At 53.6% G+C, this 20,469-nt stretch overlaps 1 protein-coding gene across 2 annotated transcripts in view; it reads right to left on the reverse strand.

The window, feature by feature from the left end:
• Window positions 1-19,197, reverse strand: part of LOC136663243 (gamma-aminobutyric acid receptor subunit beta-4) — a 65,435-nt gene extending 46,238 nt beyond the window's left edge. For both annotated transcript variants that reach the window (XM_066640233.1, XM_066640232.1), the window contains exons 1-3: window positions 19,118-19,197; window positions 17,491-17,579; window positions 3,180-3,247 (exon numbers count right to left, since the gene is read on the reverse strand). In XM_066640233.1, coding sequence (XP_066496330.1) covers window positions 3,180-3,247; window positions 17,491-17,579; window positions 19,118-19,197 — 237 coding nt within the window. The remainder of the gene's footprint in view (window positions 1-3,179; window positions 3,248-17,490; window positions 17,580-19,117) is intronic.
• Window positions 19,198-20,469: the final 1,272 nt, after the last annotated feature.

Raw genomic sequence — 20,469 nt, forward strand, 5'->3', positions numbered from 1 at the left:
CAGTCATCCAAGGACACAGATCAGAACACCACGATCCACCATCCGGAGCCAAATAGCTGGGCTGTGCGTGGCAGACTCCTTAAGAACATAAGAACAGCCCCACTGGATCAGGCCATAGGCCCATCTAGTCCAGCTTCCTGTATCTCATAGCGGCCCACCAAATGCCCCAGGGAGCATTTGATTAACACCAGATAACAAGAGACCTCATTCCGGTGCCCTCCCTTGCATCTGGCCTTCTGACATAACCCATTTCTAAAATCAGGAGGTTGCGCATACACATCATGGCTTGTACCCCATAATGGATTTTTCCTCCAGAAACGTGTCCAATCCCCTTTTAAAGGCGTCTAGGCTAGACGCCAGCACCACATCCTGTGGCAAGGAGTTCCACAGACCGACCACATGCTGAGTAAAGAAATATTTTCTTTTGTCTGTCCTAACCAGCCCAACACTCAATTTTAGTGCATGTCCCCTGGTTCTGGTGTTATGTGAGAGTGTAAAGAGCATCTCCCTATCCACTCTGTCCATCCCCTGCATAATTTTGTATGTCTCAATCATGTCCCCCCTCAGGCGTCTCTTTTCTAGGCTGAAGAGGCCCAAACGCCATAGCCTTTCCTCATAAGGAAGGTGCCCCAGCCCCGTAATCATCTTAGTCGCTCTCTTTTGCACCTTTTCCATTTCCACTATGTCTTTTTTGAGATGCGGCGACCAGAACTGGACACAATACTCCAGGTGTGGCCTTACCATAGATTTGTACAACGGCATTATAATACTAGCCGTTTTGTTCTCAATACCCTTCCTAATGATCCCAAGCATAGAATTGGCCTTCTTCACTGCCGCCGCACATTGGGTCGACACTTTCATCGACCTGTCCACCACCACCCCAAGATCACTCTCCTGATCTGTCACAGACAGCTCAGAACCCATCAGCCTATATCTAAAGTTTTGATTTTTTGCCCCAATGTGCATGACTTTACACTTACTGACATTGAAGCGCATCTGCCATTTTGCTGCCCATTCTGCCAGTCTGGAGAGATCCTTCTGGAGCTCCTCACAATCACTTCTGGTCTTCACCACTCGGAAAAGTTTGGTGTCGTCTGCAAACTTAGCCACTTCACTGCTCAACCCTGTCTCCAGGTCATTTATGAAGAGGTTGAAAAGCACCGGTCCCAGGACAGATCCTTGGGGCACACCGCTTTTCACCTCTCTCCATTGTGAAAATTGCCCATTGACACCCACTCTCTGCTTCCTGGCCTCCAACCAGTTCTCCTTGACTCAGTTCAGTTGTAGCAACAACAGAGGACTGGTTGGTGCACTCCTCCCTCCCACTTCATGCATGAAGGGAGGCTGTGGAAAAGGTTCCTTTGCCATTGGTAGCAAACTGCAGTTTCCAGCTTCATTCAGCTTTGGGGAGTTGCAGTTTGTTCAAGTCACAGTTAGTTAAAAGCCAGGAAACCCAACCCTAAAGAGGCACGTGCTGTTCGCTTGTGTTCATCATAGCAGATCACGTTGCCGTGAATCTGAACAGAGCTCGTTTCCCAACTCTCTGCTCTCCTGTGCTGTGGGAAGCCTGAGAGACCCTTTCATAGGGTCTGCTTCTTCCTTCCTTTCAGAGGAGGACTGACCATACCAGCACTTATTCACAGAGGTGAAGCGCAGGAACATTTGGTGAGCAGGCAACATCCATGAAATTACTTCTACCAGCCAAAAAGCCTTTTCCCAGCCAGATCAGAACTCAGAAACATCTCTGCTCTTTCTGACACAGTTTGTCAACACCACTTCTTTTGGTCCCTGGGATACAGAGAGAGGGACACATTCCAGAAGGGCAGGCAGCAAGTTTTCACATAATGAGAGCCTGTTCAGGAGCCTCTGAATGCCCAAGTCAGCATCTCCATAGACCTTCTGAATCCCATGGCTGGCTCTCTTTGCAGAACACCTGTTGGCTCTTCCCAGGTATAAACTGTTGAAGGCCAGAAACCTAAAATGGTTGTGCAGAGGTCTCCCTTGCCATTCTCTGTTTTGCAACATAATCCACAAATGGAAAGATCAACGAACATGGATAGCTTTATCTAGCTTTGGACAGAGATCCAGACTGCAAAAGGGGATCGATAGATTCTCAAACACACAAATCCGAGAGGCTTAATTCTAGTCCCCTGGTGAACTGAAACTTAATAGCAGAAAATCTCCAAACCAAAATGAACTGAGCCTCTCATCTTCTCCTCCCTCTAGCACAGCACCACACTCCAAACAAGAGATACGCTGGGACTGCCTGATGAAATGGCAACCTATGCCTGTGTGGCCTGTTGAACCTGGATCGCTGCCTCACTTCCCACACAGTTGAGGGTAACATAGCAAGTTTTTAAAAACTGTGCTCTACAGTGCTCCAAGTGCTGGCTGGCCTGCCTGCCTGCCTGCAGCAGAGAAGAGGTGCATGTTGGGAGTCTGGGATGCATGGAAAGGGACCTTCACATACCAAGCCTGAAGACAACACAGGTGTCCCATTCTAATGCCTCCAAGTGGAGGGCAGATTCCCATGAGAGAGATTCCCATGAACACATGGAAAACCTCAGGAGGAAACCTCAGGAAAACATCAGACATGGCACTGTACACATTTCCCATTATCTGGGTAAGGCAATACCTATTGGGTAACAGAGTCTTAAGAACATAAGAACAGCCCCACTGGATCAAGCCAGAGGCCCATCTAGTCCAGCTTCCTGTATCTCACAGCGGCCCACCAAATGCCCCAGGGAGCACACCAGATAACAAGAGACCTGCATCCTGGTTCCCTCCCTTGCATCTGGCATTCTGACATAACCCATTTCTAAAATCAGGATGTCGCACATACGCATCATGGCTTGTAACCCATAATGGATTTTTCCTCCAGAAACTTGTTCAATCCCCTATTAAAGGCATCCAGGCTAGACGCCATCACCACATGCTGTGGCAAGGAGTTCCACAGACCAACTACACGCTGAGTAAAGAATGCACCTCATTTTATGTACCTCATCTGTCCCTACAGGAGGCTGAACCTGAACTGGGTTTTGGAAGTGAAGCCAATGAGTGGGCCCCCTTTCCAGGCTACAAATGGGGCACTGGGCTGGCTCCCAGGGCGCAAAATCAAGACATGCCGAACTCCAGGCACAAGCAAACAGGTTCTGATCCTTGTTTGTGGTCGTACTTACCATGTTGACTTCTGAAATCTGATCAATGCTTGAAATGTGGATGCTCATTCCCACCGTAACAGGGTTACCTGAAGAGAAGGAGGCAGAATTAGTCCCTGCGTCTGCTGGGAAGCATTTCTTTCCTTTTCCTCAATGGGGCAACCTATCCACACATTTTCAGCAAAGGAAGGTGCAAAGTGTGCTGAAGGACACTTTTTGGCAGGGGAGAAAGACTGGGCAGCCCTTTGTAGCCTGGGGCTCAGGATTGCTGCCCCCCCCAACAAGGTTCTGAGGCCAGAGTCGGAAGGTCTTTCTCTAGTGGCAGAGGAGCTGGTTAATGGAATCTCCAGTCAAAGCCCCTCTCAGACGTGTGCATGTAGGACAGAAGCCCCTTCCCAAAGTGGCCCCCACACACCAATGCCTTGGCCTTCCCCCAGTGTAACCTCAGAGGCCTGTAGATGTGACTGGGAGCAGTGATGATCTTGGCCCCTATGCCACCCAGGGCCAGGACCGCAAAATCCCCCCCACAAGTGCTGGGACCCCCCCCCCCCACACACACACAGATACCAGATGCATCCAGAGGCCTTCTGAGGGCCTGAAAACGTCACTTCTGGTTCCAGGAGGGGAGGCAGCAGAAACGGGTGGTCCTTGCAGTGGCACCCCAAGAACCCCCCAAGGGACATGTGGACCCCCCCCGGAACACCACTAACTGGGAGGAATGCTGTGTGCGATCTGACTGCCCTGCCCCTCCACCGGAGGATGCAGCACACACCCCATTGGGACAGTTGCACTAGTGCTGGAAAATTGGATAGGACTGGGCCCTCAGTTCAAGGGAGGGAGGACTGGGATTCTCCTCAAGAGCTGCCCTCCCCCTTTCACCATGAAGCATCCTTTATTTTTTTTCCCACCCACCCCCTTGTTTGGGGATGCTTACCAGAGTGAACTGAAAAGGAATGTGCTTTGACTTTTTAGTTGGTTCTAGTATGTTTCAGAGTGTGTGTGTGTGTCCATCCTAACAGCTCCAGTCAGTTAATTGCAGTTCTTGCCAATGGGAGCAGGGGAACAGACAGCTGTCTGCCCAATCGTATGCATGCACTCAGAAGTAAGTCCCATTAGTCAGTGGGGCTTACTCCCAGGAAAGTATGGCTAGGATTGCAGCCTGAGAACCCAACCCTAAGCATGTCTACTCCGAAATAAATCCCATTATATGCAATAGGCTTACTCCCAGGTAAGTGTGGAGAGTATGGAAGCCTGTGTCTCCATACTAAAGAGTGGTAGGACTAGGTTTTAGCCACAGAAAGGCTGCAGTGACTGTCCATTTCCACCGTGCCAGGGACCCTTCTCTTTCTCAAAAGTTTGGCCCAGGCTCCTTTCCATCCAGCTAACGCTCCCTCCTATCTGCAGCCTGTGGGAGGCAGGACAATGCCCTTAGTGGAAAGAGTTGACTTTTAGACTGCACTCCTGTACATACTTACCTGGGAGTTAGACCCATTGAACACAATGGAACTTACTTCTGAGTAGACCTGCTCAGTGCCGCAACATCTCTCTCTGCACCAGGAAGTTTAAAGCACCAGAGCTGCAAATCAACTCTGCTGCTTTAAAGAAATATTGGCTGATGGAGGGAGGGGATGAGGCTCCTGAAGGAGGGCAACTCCTTGGTTGATGAGCTTGAAAACAAGGGGATGGCAAAGAGCCTAAAAGTCACTGAGCAGGTCTACTCAGAAGTCCCATTGTATTCCGTGGGCCTTACTCCCAGGTAAGTATGTACAGGAGCACAAAGGAGGAGCAGCTAGGACAGAGCGGCAAAGCAGGAGGCCGTAGCTAAGGGGGGGAGAGCCACTCTGCCCCCCAAACACTAGGTGGCTCACAGAAAAAGCCTTGAAGCAGCACTGGGCTGCCAATTCGATAACAACCTGGATCCCTGCTTACCCTCTGCCACTGCCCTTCCCCACTGGCACAACAGCTTTGGGGGCACCACACACCTATGCCCCCCTTGGATCCGCCCATGATGGATGCAGGTCTGGAAGCCAATACAGTTCAGCACATCCCTTGGCTGGTGCAGGGAAGACCAGTTGCAAAACACATACAGTGGGGTGTGGCAGAGTGGCTGGGCAAGACCCCCCCCAGACTTAGCCCCCCCTTCCTTCTTCAGTGACCACCATCACTTCCTTCTTCAGAGGGCCACCATCTTGGAGAACGGTTTTAGGACTGCTGAGATCATTAATGTGAAGCACTGTGAGAGCTTTCGTTGCAATGCAACAGATAAGCCTAACTATGACCCTCCCCCCCCACACACACACACACTTGGTTCAGTGCACCTATTGCCCTTTGGAGAGGACAAGAGAACACACAGGTCTTCTTTTTCTAAGAAAGAAAAGAGTCCTGTTTCTAGACCTCATGATAGTAAAGAACAAACTGTCAATGGTGAGGTGCTATTTTTATTTATTTAGAAGTTCAGACACCAGCAGGGGCTTGGAATGGACCCTGGTAGCCAGGGGCTGGGCCGCCATATTGGCAGCCTTCCCTGACCTTTCCCACAAAGCCCTGATCCAAACTGCATTTTACATGACAGCTGCTGGTCCATTTTAGAAAAGCATCCTTCATATGATTATAATCCATTTATCGATTGTGGGTCCAATCCTATCCAACTTTTCAGCACCAATGCAGGCACAGTGCAGCTCTGAGGTAGGGGAATATGCCATTACCTTGAGGAGGCCTGTGTTGGAGGAAATTAAAAATAGTTTCCTCTTTGGGGGGAAGCAGAGTAGCTTAAGCAACAGACCCCCCCCTTTGGGTATCACCCCAGGGAACCTCCCTCACCCTGCTGACTGGTAATCAATAAAAAAGACAAAGAGGCAATGGCTTGTTAAAGTTGCAGAAAAAGAAGTTATTTACTTACAGTTCCACTGAGTGTATATTTACAGCATCTGATTAGGATCAGAGGTTCAGCTAACACTTAGAGACAGCAAGGCCCTGGAGCTGCCTCGCCCTGCATGCCTTGTGCTCAAGATGGCCTGGGCACCAGAGCCCTGGTGTGCACATCTTAACAGGTCGGTGGTCAGAGGACGTGCTCAGAGGAGAAGTGAAGGATAAAGGGTTAGGGCCACACCCCACAAGGATCACAGAGAGAACAGGTAGAAAGGTCAGAGTCACGGGCCATAGCTTGACCCCTTCTGGACAGCATCCTGCCCCCTCTGGACAGCAGATGGAGTTGCACCAACTCCTGCATGCCTGCCCCCACGCTACAGGAAGCAGCACATGCCCCATTGGCACCACTTCATCTGTGCTAGAAAGTTGGATAGGATTGGGCACTGTATCCAAATCCATTTATGCCATCTCACTTGAAGTTTGGTATACGTGTCCCACCTGCCACAGCTCCCCCTGTTCCCAAAATCCACACTCTGCCCTTTAGGAGTCACTGCTCCTCCCTCATGCCCCTCCAAAAAAACACTAGAAGTCTTTAGAGTTGCTCAGATGTTTGAAGTGCAGGAAACTGCTAGCCAAGTGACCCTGGCTAGCAGAACCTCCTTGGTCAGAGGAAGCATATCTGAATACCAAGTGCTGGAGACAAAACAACAGGGGAGACCTTCACACCATGCCTTGCTTCCAGAAGCCTTTGGAAACAGAGGGCTGCTTTCTTCACTCAGATGGGAGTGGGCTTTTTCAGGAGCTAGATTCTATTTTGAATTGCCCAGGCTCAGGGACTTTTTGAACTTTGGCTGGGGAAATTTCTCTTCTAGACCTACTATCTGCATATGTTTGGAGCATTTACGTCTTTGCTTCTGGAAATTTTAGGTGTTAGGTAGCATTTTAGTTCCTTCATAGTTAAGGGTGAAACATCAGGAAAGACTAAATTTGAGGAATGTGAAGTCCATAGGAAGATTCTGACAATTGGTGAGAATACTGACCACAAAATGAAAAAATAAAAAGAAAGCAAACACCAGCCACATCACATTACAAGCCAAAGATCAAATGGGATAGAAAAGTCTTCAGCTAGCACTGAAAATGAAACAGGGACAGGGCTGACCTGGTCTCCTGGGAAACAGAACGCCACAACCTGGCACTGCCACAGAATCACAGAATGGGCCTTTCCCCACGTCACCACCAGCTGTCCTTCTGGAGCAAGGGAAGCACAGAAGAGCCTCCCAGATTATCTCAGGTGGGTGGGAGGCTCATGTGGGGAGAGGCCATCGTTCAACTGCTGTGGGTGTGATGGGATCGCCACGCCTTGAACCAGTCAGCATTCAAGCAGCAGCCACCCCTGGAGCTGAAGTTTCTGGAAAATTTTGTGGCATTGTGGTACCTTTTGGAGCTGCCCTCGAGGACTATCTGGATAGCTCTCAAAGGCAGCCCCAAGCAGAGTGTGTTGCAGATCTCCAAATAAACTGTAGCCAATGAATGGCCAACCATGGTCAGGCCGGAATGGCCCAGAATGGTCTTAAGGGCCCAATCCTATCCAACTTTCCAGTGCCGATGCAGCCATGCCAACAAGGTGCATGCTGCATTGTGTGGTGCTGGGGTCATCCTGGAGACCTGCTCAAGGTAAGAGAATGTTTGTTCCCTTACTTCTGGGCTGAATTGCGGCTGCATCGGTGCTAGAGAGTTGGATAGGATTGGGCCCTAAGCTGGGTAAAAGTACCCTGGTCTGTGGCTGACCCCTGCACTTCCAAGTGCAAAGACAGGTCCAGAAGTCTGTGACTTTGCTCTTGCAGGGGGAGTGGACCAGCTCCATAGGCCAACAATCCCATAACCTGGGTCACAGATCTCCCAACCAGGTGACAATCACCTGCCCCTACTGCGGAGCCTTGAGGCATCACAGGTTCAGGAAAGAGATTGGTCAAGCCAGTGGACAGCACACATTAGAGCAGAGGTTCCCAAACTTTTTAGCACCGCGATCCACTTTTTAAAACAATACTCTATCAGGACCCACCAAGGTTTATGAGGCTTAAAAAAATTATTTATTAAGGGGCATAAACTAAGATACATTTATCTCTCTGTTTCAGTGGTTCTCACACATTTAGCACCAGAACCCACTTTTTAGGATGAGAATCTGTCAGGACCCACCAGAAGTGATGTCATAACTGGAAGCAACATCATCAAGCAGGAAAAATTTTAACAGTTCGAAGCTGCAATCCTATACACCCTTACCCAGGAGTAAGGAGTTCTGACCCACAGTTAGAGAAACACTGCTCTTTATTATTTACACACTTGCAAACTGAAGGAGCTCAGATCCTTGCAAACTGCAGAAGCTGAGCTCTATGCAGGACAATTAGCTCCTGCAGTTTGCAAAATAGCCACACATTGCTATGCAAAGATCTCCTGTAGTTTGCAAAATAGCTGCTGAGCTCTTTTGCAGGGCAATGAGCAGCTACCCTGCAAACTCCAGGAACTTAGCTCTTTGCAGGGTAATTAGCAGCTATCTGATGTTTGAATACCCTCAAGGCTTGAGGCCATAACTTATGGCATATCTCACCATCACTGAGTTTAAAGGTAAAGGTGTCCGTCCCCCATTAAGCTTAGTCCTGCAACTCTAGGGGACTCATCTCCATTTCTAAGCGGAAGAGCCTGCATTTGTCTGTAGACAGTTTCCCTGGTCCTGTGGCTGGCATGACTAGATGCCTAAGCCCAGGAACACTGTTCCCACCTAGGTGGTGCCTATTTATCTACTTTTACATTTACATTACATTACATTGTAATTGCACATTACGCTTGTACAGTGTACAATGGTACATTACATTGACATTTTTACATGCTTCCAAACTGCTGGGACAAGCAACAGGAGCTCACCCTGTCATGCGGATTGGAACTGCCAACCTTGCATTGACTCAGCGGTTTAACCAGTCAAACCACCACGTTTACTTTCGAGGTTCTGCTCAGCACTTCATGACCCTCCAGAAATCAGGTCACAACGCACCAGTGCGTCCCAACCCACAGTTTGGGAAACACTGCATGAAAGGTTAAAAAAAATCCTGCTTGCCATTTGAGCAGAAGAAACATCCCTTTGGCTCTAAGCATGGTTACCAGGTCTGGCCTGTTACATGAAGGGTGGCCCTCTAGCATTTCCAGATGAGCTGTTGCCATCCTGATGGGTCAAAGCAAAGCCTGTTCAAGACCTCCTGCTTCCTACAGCAGTGAGTCAACGACTGCCCCTCTTACCTTGTAAGCACCAGCACCCCATCCCTATATTAATAAAAGAAAGTGGGAAATGTTGAAGTGGTAGCTTGTGGAAGCCCCCTGCTTCTCTTCCCTACATGCTCACTTCCACCCCACCCCCTACATTCCCATTTTGATTCAGAGAGTGGAAGGCGGAAAGGCCAGCAAGTGGGTGGATATGGGTGCCACCTTCCTGGCTGCTGCATAAGGCAAGCACCTCCACTGGCCTCATGGAAGGGTCAGTGGAGGGGAGCATCCTTCGAACTCAGGCGAGGGGACAATGCCCCAATCCCAGTGGGCTTCTGCTCAGACCCTGGGCCAGCAGGCAGTAGAGCTGTTTCCAATCTGTAGCCACTGAGTGGGTCTGAAAGCAGGACACAAGCAAGCACTGCTGTTCTGCCACTTCATCACAACCTATGCTGGGCTGGGATCAGTATGCAGTCCAGGAGCCAGCCAAGACATCATTGCACGATCTTGATCTTCCAGGCAACACTGTTTTCTGGAGCTGCAGTGCTGCAGTTTGCCAAGAATGTCCAGGGGTTTCTTCAGACTTCTCAGCACTGCTCCAAGGGCTCCAATGACAACTGACAATCATCATCAGGTTAATCACAGCCCACCTGGTGGTGGCTGGTGCTCTCTACATATTGAGCCATTTCCAAGGACGTAGAATAGCTAAGGGATGATGATGGTGTCTGGGGCAGTCCTCACCTCCAGCCCTCACGGGCCATCCAGCGGAGCCCCTGGTGGTGGGTGATCTTTGCCATGGCCTGACTGGGCCCATCGCCAGGCGGCCTGGGCACAGCATCCCCTTGGAACAGCGACACAGTCACTGCTGGGACCGCTGGGGAAAGCCGAACCAGCTAACGCGATCGGTGTCCGATGCAGCAACCACTCCCAGGTTCTCTGCAAGGCACTTGGGTCGCAGACACCCCCACTCCCACCAGATAACGGGCCATCGATGTGGCCACAGTCGCTGCCTCAGCGACCTGCCAGCAGAGCTGGTAGGACAACCAGACAGGGAGGAGGCTCCCTTCAGCATCAGGGCCCATGAAGGGAGCAACACATACACCAGGGCAAGGGCAGGAAGGGGTGGGGTGGGGTGGGGACCAGAGCTGCTTGCGTAATAAAGGTTCCCCAGCAGCCCATGAGGAGCTCAGTAAAGGGCAGGCATCTGCCTGCAGGGATAAGCTGCCTATGATTCCTGAGAGGGGAAGGCAGAAGGAGGAAGTCGGGTGCTTGAATCCCCTCTCCTGGCCACATCTGAGGCTGCTTGGGATCCTCTTTGCATTCCTCAGCATGGTCCTCAGTCTCCCTCCTGGTCACTCTTCCTCACTGTCAGCAGTGCCCTTGACCAAGTGGCCAGTAAAAACAGTCCCAGCTGCCCAGCCAGACCATACATGTCATTGTTGTTATGAATATTACTCCCTCTGCACATGTGGATAAAATGCCAGGTTTGTGTGCTTGGCCAGGGGGAGAATTTCATGCCTTCCAAGACAACAAAAGGGACAAGATTACTGTGCCTGGCAAAACAAATTCCTTCCCTTGCAGGTTGCTGGAAGCTCCATTTCGCCTGCTGCGTTCACTGTCTCTAACTGCCAGCCTGTCCCCCACTAACTCAGAAGCCAAAGGAGTGGCTATTCTTTTGGTTACAGACAGACAAGAAAAGCCAAAGTGTTCTGCGGTCTGTGATCAGAAGTTCAAGAAAAACCTCCACAGCTGCACTGTGTGAAATGACAGGCTGCTCACTGCATGACACCTTTGTGGCCATGCGGTGCTTTTGGATGGATGCGCACTAGAGAAAAGGTGAAGCCAGAGATTCTGGGCACTCTTAAGCCAAACCTTGAAGAATGACAGCTCCCCTCACCCCCTTTCACTACATGCCAATGAGGCTTCCCCCAGAAGGTAAGAAGAGGAACAGGAGGAAGAGGCAACAGGAGGCGTGGCCTGGAGGTGGAACTGCCACTTTGCCTGAACAAGCAAGGAAGAGTTAGCTTCAGCCTTGCTTCGGATGGGCGACCGGACGCCACTGATGGAGCTCCGCAGAGGCACATGAAGGACTGTGGACTGCATGGCTCTGGTGTCACAGAATGCCCCAAAGACAGCATCTCCATCATCTTAGCCCCAGCTCAGTAAAGATGCTTAGTGCTTGCATGCCTACGAGTGTGTGAATGCTGAGGGTCCAGGTGCAAACCAGCCCAAGAATGGAAGCCCAGCTCCAGCACCAAGCCTGGAAAGTATGTTGCCGGCAGCGGTTCTGTGTCCGTCCACCGTGTGTCTGCAGTGCAAACGACCCACAAGCGAGCCTCTTTTAGGGTAACTGGCCCTGGTCAGTGACTTGCCCATCTGAGCCCGTGATGGAGAGTTCTCAAGTTCCTGCTTGCCAATATGCTGCACAATGAAAGATGCTGAATGAAATTCATTTCTGGGTTAACACTTCATTTCCTATCCAGCTCAGGACACCATCATAAAGTCATGGAAATATTTGTAGTTGCATCTACCAAGAAAGCTTTTTGACATCTTGCATTGATCAAAGGGACCACAAAAAGGCATTTCCTCTCCTTTTTGAAATGTTAATAAAGAAATCACACTGTGCAGGCAGCATTTGTTTACAGTTCCGTCTTAGCACATGTAGTCATGCCTGGTTTGCATAAAGTTGGTCCAGGAGATCTTTAGTGGATCTTTAATGAAGCATACTGGAGTCCTGTCCCTTGCAAACTGAAAAGAGGTGGGATCCTCTCCTTGATACTCAGTCACAGAAAATTACCCACTCAAATGCCTCACAAGGTGATGTGTGGGGAAGGATTTTCACAGCCCTCTTTAACCAACCAAGGATGAACACTTCCCCCAAAGATCTCCACTGCAGGATGTCCAAGGAGGAAGACACAAAAGGGACCACTACAGGCCCCACCAGGTATCAGAATCCACTTTTTGCAGCCAGTGGCAAATAAGAACATAACTAAAGCACCTAAGAAGAGCCAGCTGTTGGATCAGGGCCAAGGGGGGCCCATCTAGCCCAGCATCCTGTTTCCTATAGTGGAAACTCAGAAACTGCCAAGGAAAATGCATGGAGCCCTATGGAACATAAGAACAGCCCCACTGGATCAGGCCATAGGTCCATCTAGTCCAGCTTCCTGTATCTCACAATGGTCCACCAGATGCCTCAGGGAGCGCACAAGACAACAAGGGACCTGCATCCTGGTGCCCTCCCTTGCATATAGAAAGTGAAACTGAGCCACAATGTGTTTATGAGACAGCGACTGTGCCTTGGTGCATTGGAAAGGGCAGGCCAAGAGGAATGCAACAGCACCAGAATGGTCCCAATCCAGTGCACGCAGGCCCCCAAAATACTCAAGAAGGAAGTCCCTCCCTCCAAGCTGATAAATGTCTTGAACCTTATGGAAAGCGAAACTGAGCTGCAGTCACATGGCTCTTGGCTGTGTTGGTGTGTTTTTATGCACTTTAAAACCAGTTTGTTTCCATAGCAACTCAACACTAGTTCAATTCTGCTGGTTCAAGTTGCTATCTTCTCAGTGTTTTAATTTGTTTGAGTTTGGCAGCATCAGGTTCGTTGCAGTTCTCCAAACAAGCAGCAAATCTGAAATGGCTCCTGTAAGTTTAATTCAAGTAGCTGTGCTCTTTTGGGGGGGGGGGGGGTGCCATTCCTGCAGCTATGTCTGCTGACAGCCACAGGCATAAAACACATCTCTACCACCTATATGATAGTGATTACACTTGATAAAAATGCTCTAAAATTGATTACAAAATCAATCAATTTTGTGCGTGCGGAAGGAATCTCTCTGGGGCCCAACATGGTTGGAAACTATGCTTCCAATTTGCCAGAAGCCCAGTTCAAAGTGTCAGGGAAGCTCCAGGAAGCTTCCCCGACACGTCCTGGAGTTGTGCGAGGCTTCGGGCGCTCCAGGTAGGGGGGGTGGATTTGTGCGAGGGGGGCAGCAGCATCCCGTGGGGGTCACCACTGTGGACCTTTGCCTCAGGATGCGGGGTAGGGGAGGTCTGCCACTGACACGGCCAGTGTCTGGCTGCCGCCACCACCAAAGGCCTGTGGTAATCACTCTCTTTCTTCCCCCATGCACCAGGTGCGATCCTGACACTGCTGCCGCCTTGCCGGCTCCAGCAAGTCACCCACTCTTGAAGAGAATCGAGGCCAGAGATGGGCTGCAGGAGAATCTATTTCACTGCCAAACTGCAGGAAACTCTCAGAAATAAACAGGCAACAAAAAGCAGAATCTCACAATTCTCCTCTCCCATTGTATGTGTCAAGTTCCTCATGAGTCTCCTTGCACATCTGGACCATCCCCGGAAGCCCTGCTCTTCTGAGTGCTGCCTGCATTCACCTTTGGAGGTTAGCCCAGCAGAGGTGGGGAGTAGGGCTGGTCAGTGCAACACCCACCCTCAAGAGGCTTGCCAGCTTTGGCTCTCGACTGCCTTCTGCAGGGATAGTTATTGGATAGGATGCACTTTTAAAGAGCTGAATTCAGGCTTTAGTTTTTTAATAAGGCTTCTGTTTTTGTTTCTCAACTGGTCAGAACACTCCAGGTAATCAGGGACAGCTTCTCAGACATCTCAGCACACACTCTCCCCACAGCTGGCCATCTGATGAATGTCTCCGCCTCGCTTCACTTGTCTGCAAGGTTCTTTGGAGTCTTCTGTCATACTGGTCAGCACCACCATTTTACTTGGTCATGGAAAAAGTGCTGCTAAGAGCTCGACTACGGAAAGGGAAGAGTGGCTGGTTGGGGCTTTTAAGTCGTGAACAAAGCGGGTCAGGTGGAGGAGCAGGTGGGGGTCCGAAGGTGATCCTGACACCCACTTTATCATCACACAAGTGCGTTTCTCAGCCACTTGGCGTAACCTGAAGCTAACGAGACGTCTCAAAATTAAAAAGTGAACTGCAATCCCCAACAGGCCTGTCCTCCTTTTGGAATCAGTTGGACCTCCCCCCCTCCCCACACACCCTGGGTAGGGCAGGAGCATCATGGCCTTTGGGACCACGCAGGCCTGTGTGCTACCCTCCATCACATTCTAAGGTGCCAGCAGCAGGCTGGCACGGGGTGACAAGAGCCTTGCAGATAATCTCATCCAATATTCTGTAGCATTCCCCAGACTGGGACCTAGTTGCGTTGCCTAGAATGGCGAGGAGGAGATGCAGATCCCATGCAGATCCACAGATCCCATCCTCTCCAAGGATCCATCCTGGGACCGGTGCTTTTCGACCTCTTCATAAATGACCTGGAGACAGGGGTGAGCAGTGAAGTGGCTAAGTTTGCAGATGACACCAAACTTTTCCGAGTGGTGAAGACCAGAAGTGATTGTGAGGAGCTCCAGAAGGATCTCTCCAGACTGGCAGAATGGGCAGCAAAATGGCAGATGCGCTTCAATGTCAGTAAGTGTAAAGTCATGCACATTGGGGCAAAAAATCAAAACTTTAGATATAGGCTGATGGGTTCTGAGCTGTCTGTGACAGATCAGGAGAGAGATCTTGGGGTGGTGGTGGACAGGTCGATGAAAGTGTCGACTCAATGTGCGGCGGCAATGAAGAAGGCCAATTCTATGCTTGGGATCATTAGGAAGGGTATTGAGAACAAAACGGCTAATATTATAATGCAGTTGTACGAATTGATGATCAGGCCACACCTGGAGTATTGTGTCCAGTTCTGCTTGCCACATCTCAAAAAGGACATAGTGGCAATGGAAAAGGTGCAAAAGAGAGCGACTAAGATGACTGCGGGGCTGGGGCACCTTCCTTATGAGGAAAGGCTGCGGCATTTGGGCCTCTTCAGCCTAGAAAAGAGGCGCCTGAGGGGGGACATGATTGAGACATACAAAATTATGCAGGGGATGGACAGAGTGGATAGGGAGATGCTCTTTACACTCTCACATAACACCAGAACCAGGGGACATGCACTAAAATTGAGTGTTGGGCTGGTTAGGACAGACAAAAGAAAATATTTCTTTACTCAGCATGTGGTCGGTCTGTGGAACTCCTTGCCGCAGGATGTGGTGACGTCATCTGGCCTGGGTGCCTTTAAGAGGGGAGTGAACAAGTTTCTGGAGGAAAAATCCATTACTGGTTATAAGCCACGATGTGCATGTACAGCCTCCTGATTTCCGAAATGGGCTATGTCAGATTCAAGGGAGGGCACCAGGATGAGGTCTCTTGTTATCTGGTGTGCTCCCTGGGGCATTTGGTGGGCCGCTGTGAGATACAGGAAGCTGGACTAGATGGGCCTATGGCCTGATTCAGCGGGGCTGTTCTTATGCAGAAAGAGCAAGTCTATGCAAGAAAGGCCTAGTTAAATGCAGCTGGCAGCACAAGGAACACCTGCCACACCTCACAGCTAGGGTATTTTAGCTGTGGTAGGGTAATAGCCTTGGTATTTTGTGCTGTAGTGGGACTTCCACAGTGTTTGTTCTGTTTGAGTGCCAGCACTTTGGATTGGTAGCTCACAGGGAGGACACCTGGGCTCAGTTCACATCTGTGCACACTGTCATTTAGCAGGCACCTGAAGCACTGACTAGCAAGTACTGTGACGTCCCCTCAACAGCAGTGACAGCATCTTATGTGCCATCGGGGCGAAGGGGTTTCGGGGGCTCACCAGCAATCTGGCACCAGCACTGTCCCCAGTGCAACTCCCAAGCAATGTCAGCCATGCAGAGCATGAGAAGGCGCCCTACACAAACGGTGTCCTGTGAGGCGCTTCAGCCACCAATCCGCTTGCAAGGGCTTCTCACTCCACATACAGCAAGCAAACCTGGCAACTCTCAGTGTGCTTCTTTCTGGCCAGCAGCTCCTGGTCTCTCCCACATCCTCACTCTGCACTGGAGAAAATGATCTTTTCTGCATTTGCTCAGTGTCTATTTGACACCCCCCCCCCAAGCCTCTCTTAAGACCCCAGAAATGTATTTGTATGTGGGTGTTACAGAGTCCAACAACACTCAAGTTCTGGATCTGACATCATTCCAGTCAAAGCCTGAAGCGTGAGATCAACAAGTATCATGTCAGACCTGAATTTGTCAGAATCCTTCTTGTTTCCGATGATTGTTGGGCTGCCCTATTTGTGATCAGCAGAAACTCCATCGCCTCTGAGCAAACACCAAGCCAGTCCTGAACGAGTGTGGTATCCTGTGTCAGTAGCACTTGCGAGCCCTGGGGGCTGGGGATAAGAATAGGCCCTCAGTGTGGCTGTACTTGTCGTAAGAGGCGACTAAAGTAGGTGACTAAAGAGGTGACTAAAGAGCCACCGGGTAGGTGGGACTCCTCAGCCTGGGAAGGCAGCTCATCTGAGAGAAGGACAACTCTGATCCCAAACGTCCAGTGCCTTGTGGCTACATCCAGTTATGGAAAAGGCATCAGGAGTCAACCTCCAGGCAAAATCCGGAGCCGGAGGCAGTTCATGGCTGAACATAGTCACGTTCTGGCAACTCTGCGACGCCGCTGGAACCAACCATATTGGCTTCTGCCTTTCCATTGGACCATTTCAGTGACATGGAGAGGGGGGATTTGCTGCATGGGTAACAGCCTATCCTCCATACCTACTTTACCCAGGCTTCGTGCACTGGAGAGGACACTCTGTTCCGGAACCACCATTCAGAGCGCGATACCAGAGTCTTCCGAGACTGAAGGATGCCAACAGCACTTGCGAGAAATAACTCCACAAACATGAGTGGCTCAGCCTAAGGTGGGTGGGGGGAGGAACAACTGGCCAACACTCTGGTAGGCTAACTGAGTGCAGGAAGCACCTAAGAGAAGCGAAGAGAACCACCTAAGAGGTTCTGAGACGTGTCTCAAGGCCATGCGCAGACAGTGGCTGCTTTCCCCAGCAATACACCTTTCAGTCCTGAGTGGACTATAGAGAAGACTGGATCTGACCTGGCACCAAGCATCTGGCCACCAGATTGCGGGGCAGAAAGAATGGGGAGAAAGACGGCAGGGATGCTAGGTCCATGGGGCATGGAGGAAAAAATGATGAGGGTTGCTCAGAAAGGGGGGATGGGTAAACAACAGAAGGCGGGAAGCACAAGAGGGGTAAGAAGAAACACATGGAAACGTCCAAAAGATGGCCTCACACAAGCTGCAGAGGAGCAGCCCTATCAAACAGAGCAGGAATCTGGCTTCTCTCTGTTGACTGGAGACTGTATCAAAATGAGAATGCCATACCTCCAAAGTCAGGCCGGAGGCGGACATCATAACCTTTCAGCAGCTTGTCCACAATCTCTTTCACCACCGAAATATTCCCAGTGGATGGGCTGGAAAACAGAAGACCAACAAGGCCTGGTCACCATCATGCACACACACACACCCCCCACAGCCCCCTGTGGTCAAGTGCGGACATGTTTCCTACCCAGTCCCTGGCATCTCCACAGAAGGGCATGATCCTAAGAGGCATATGATGACAGCCAGTGGGGATTTTTGAGCCTGCCTGTGTCCTGGAGAATGATCCTGGGGGAGGGAGCTGTGGGGAAATCTATGGGGGAGCAACAGTTCTGTCTGGGGAACCCACACCCAGGCTTGGTCTCACAAACACATTCCAGTTGTCTCCCCACAACACGCCCAGCCTCCAGCCAGGACCTGCATGCGCCCCTCCACCCCTCTCTTGCAGGAGGTGCAGCGAAGCGCCAGGACTGCTCTTTCCCACTCACTCGGAGGTCTGCCTGAGTTGCACAGGAGGCTGCCTCGAGCATCGGCAGAGCCACCAGAGGAGCTCAGGTGGTGACTCCCTGCCCGGCAGGCACAGCAGAGGCCCACAGGCCTCCGCTGCCAGGCCAGGGGGTCTCCCGAGGGCCTGGCTCCGGCCCCACTGCTCGCAGCCTGCAGCCTGTTTGCACACTCGCCAGGCACAGGTCGCTCTGCGCCTGCGCACCTCTCCGCGCAGTCCTCGGTGCGGGCGCCTCTCAGCGGAGCCGCATCCTGCTGCCGAGCGAGGCGCGCTCAGCCTCCTTGCGCAGAACGCGCGGGGCCTCTGCCTTCCTCCGCTGCGCCCCCGCACAGAGCAGCCTCGCTGCCGGGACAGGCCAGGGCGGGAAAGCAGCTCCTTCGGAGCCGGCTGAGGGTCCGCTGCGAAGCCCGCCTGCCCGGGGTCGCCCCGGGGGGCGTGAGGGCGAGAGCCGGGGGGGCGGCTGAGCGAGCCCGGCACTGGGGCCGCTGCGCGGGAGCCCTCCTTCCCTCTGCGGCCAAAGGGCTTGCAGGTCGAGGGCTCGCGCCGCCCCCTGGCGGGTCGCAGGCCGGGCCCGCGAAGAGCCGCGAAGGCTCCCTGGAAGGCAGCGCGCCGGCTGGAAGGAGGCCGGCGCGCTGCCCCGGGGCGGCTGCGGGCCAGGCGGGCACCTGTGGCGAGCCTGGCGCTCCGCCTCAGCCAGGGCGCCACGGCCGGCAGGTGCGGACGCCCGGAGGCCGGCTCGCGGCTGGAGCGGGAAGAGGCTCCCGGGCTGCTGGGACTGGGGCGGTGCGGGGCCGGGCCCAGCGAGGGGGGCGCCCCCGGGCCCGACGCCTCTCCTTCCTCGCGCAAGCGGCTGCTCGGGGCCGGGGGCGCGTGGGGGCGAGGCCGCGGCCTCCCTGCCTGCGCACCCGCTCTTCGGGGTTAGGGAAGCGGCCGCCAGGGGCCGAGCCAGCCGGGACGGGGGGAGCCCTGCGCCTCGTCCTCCGCGGCAGGGGCGGCGAGGCTGCCGCCGCCCGAGGGTCGGGCGCCTCCGCGATGCCAGCCGCCGAGCAGGCTCCCCCGCGCCCTCCGGCAGACCCGGGCGAGCCCTCCCCACGCGGGCAGGGCGGAGGGCGCCGCGCCGCCGCTTACCTGTGCGCGCAGCAGGCGAGGCACAGAGCCGCCCAGGCCGAGACGCATCCACGCAGCCCGCCTGCCCGGAGTGTCCACATCTCCACGGCGCCTGGAGGGGGGGCTGCGGCGCTCCTGTCGGTCGGCCTCCGAGGGGAGGGGAGCGGGCAGCCGGGGGCGGCCCGGTCCCGGCTCACATGGGGGGCTTCGGCGCTCAGTGCCCGCCGAGGCGGCCGCTCCCGGCTCCCGGCGGCGGCATCGTCTCAGCGCGGCACGCTCGGGGGGGGGGGGCGCGAAGACCGGCCCTGGACGCGCTCGGCGCTGCCGCTACTCCGCCATGCAGCTGCAGACGCTCCTTCGGGGGGCGGGGGCGGGGCGGAGGGAGTCGCTGTGCGGGAGGAGGGGGCGGCGGGCCGGGAGGACGGCGCTCTGGCCAGGCAGCGGGAGCGACGGGCGCCTTCCCTGCGCAGCGGCGCCCGCCCGGCCGCCACAAGGGTTTGAGGCGCCGCCGAGCCTGGCGGGGCCGAGGAGAAGCAGCCCCTGCAGGCGGAGTCCCCGCGAAGACGGGCGGCGGGCAGGCGGCGCTGCGCTGCGCTCCCCTCCCCGGCGCGGCCCCGCGAAGGCGCTTGACGTCACCGCGGAGCAGGTTCAGTCCGCGCGGAGACTGGGGGTCCGGGGCGCTCCCTTCGGCGTGGAGGGCACGTTCCGGCGCCAGGCCGGCACTCGGCGGGCGGGCGGCCTCCTCCCGTCCCGCTGGGAGGATCTCCGCGGAGTCCGCTGGGCAGGAGCTGCAGAGGGATCCCCGCCTCTCGCGCTCCCTCCGCGAGGGGGTCGCGCCCCCCCCGTGCCTCTGCGGGCAAGGAGAGGCCTCGGCCTGAGCGGGCGCGGAAGCGGGTGGTGTGCACGGTGACTCCCGCCACTGGGCGGCTGCCCATTGCTGGGGGACGCACAATGTGCATGGGAGGAGCCGGCTTCCAGTGCCGGTTCGGCCGCCTCGCAGGGTTGTTGTGCGGATGAACCGGGGGAGGAGGGACCACGCGCGCTGCCCCGAGCTCCTTGGAGGGGGGACGCGGGAGAACATGAACGCAGAACTTGGACTTGCCAGTTGTGGGTGGCGTCAGAGGGGGGCCAATGCGCTCACCACCTGCAGTGACCGTCCACCGCCCCCAGTCTCGGGTGTGCCTGGGGACACTTTCTTTGGCCCCCTGCTCTCTGCCCAGGCATTCCCGAGTCCATGAGCACATCAGGCATGTGGGGCACTGCAATGCCATGCAACCCATTCGGAACAGAGGCTTCTGCCTTGCTCACAGCCACCTGCTCCTCACATTGCACAGCTGGGGGGGGGGCTGTGCTTTCTGCAGCTTGCACCAACG

This window comes from Tiliqua scincoides, chromosome 12 (assembly GCF_035046505.1).
Source record: "Tiliqua scincoides isolate rTilSci1 chromosome 12, rTilSci1.hap2, whole genome shotgun sequence".
Taxonomy (NCBI): domain Eukaryota; kingdom Metazoa; phylum Chordata; class Lepidosauria; order Squamata; family Scincidae; genus Tiliqua; species Tiliqua scincoides.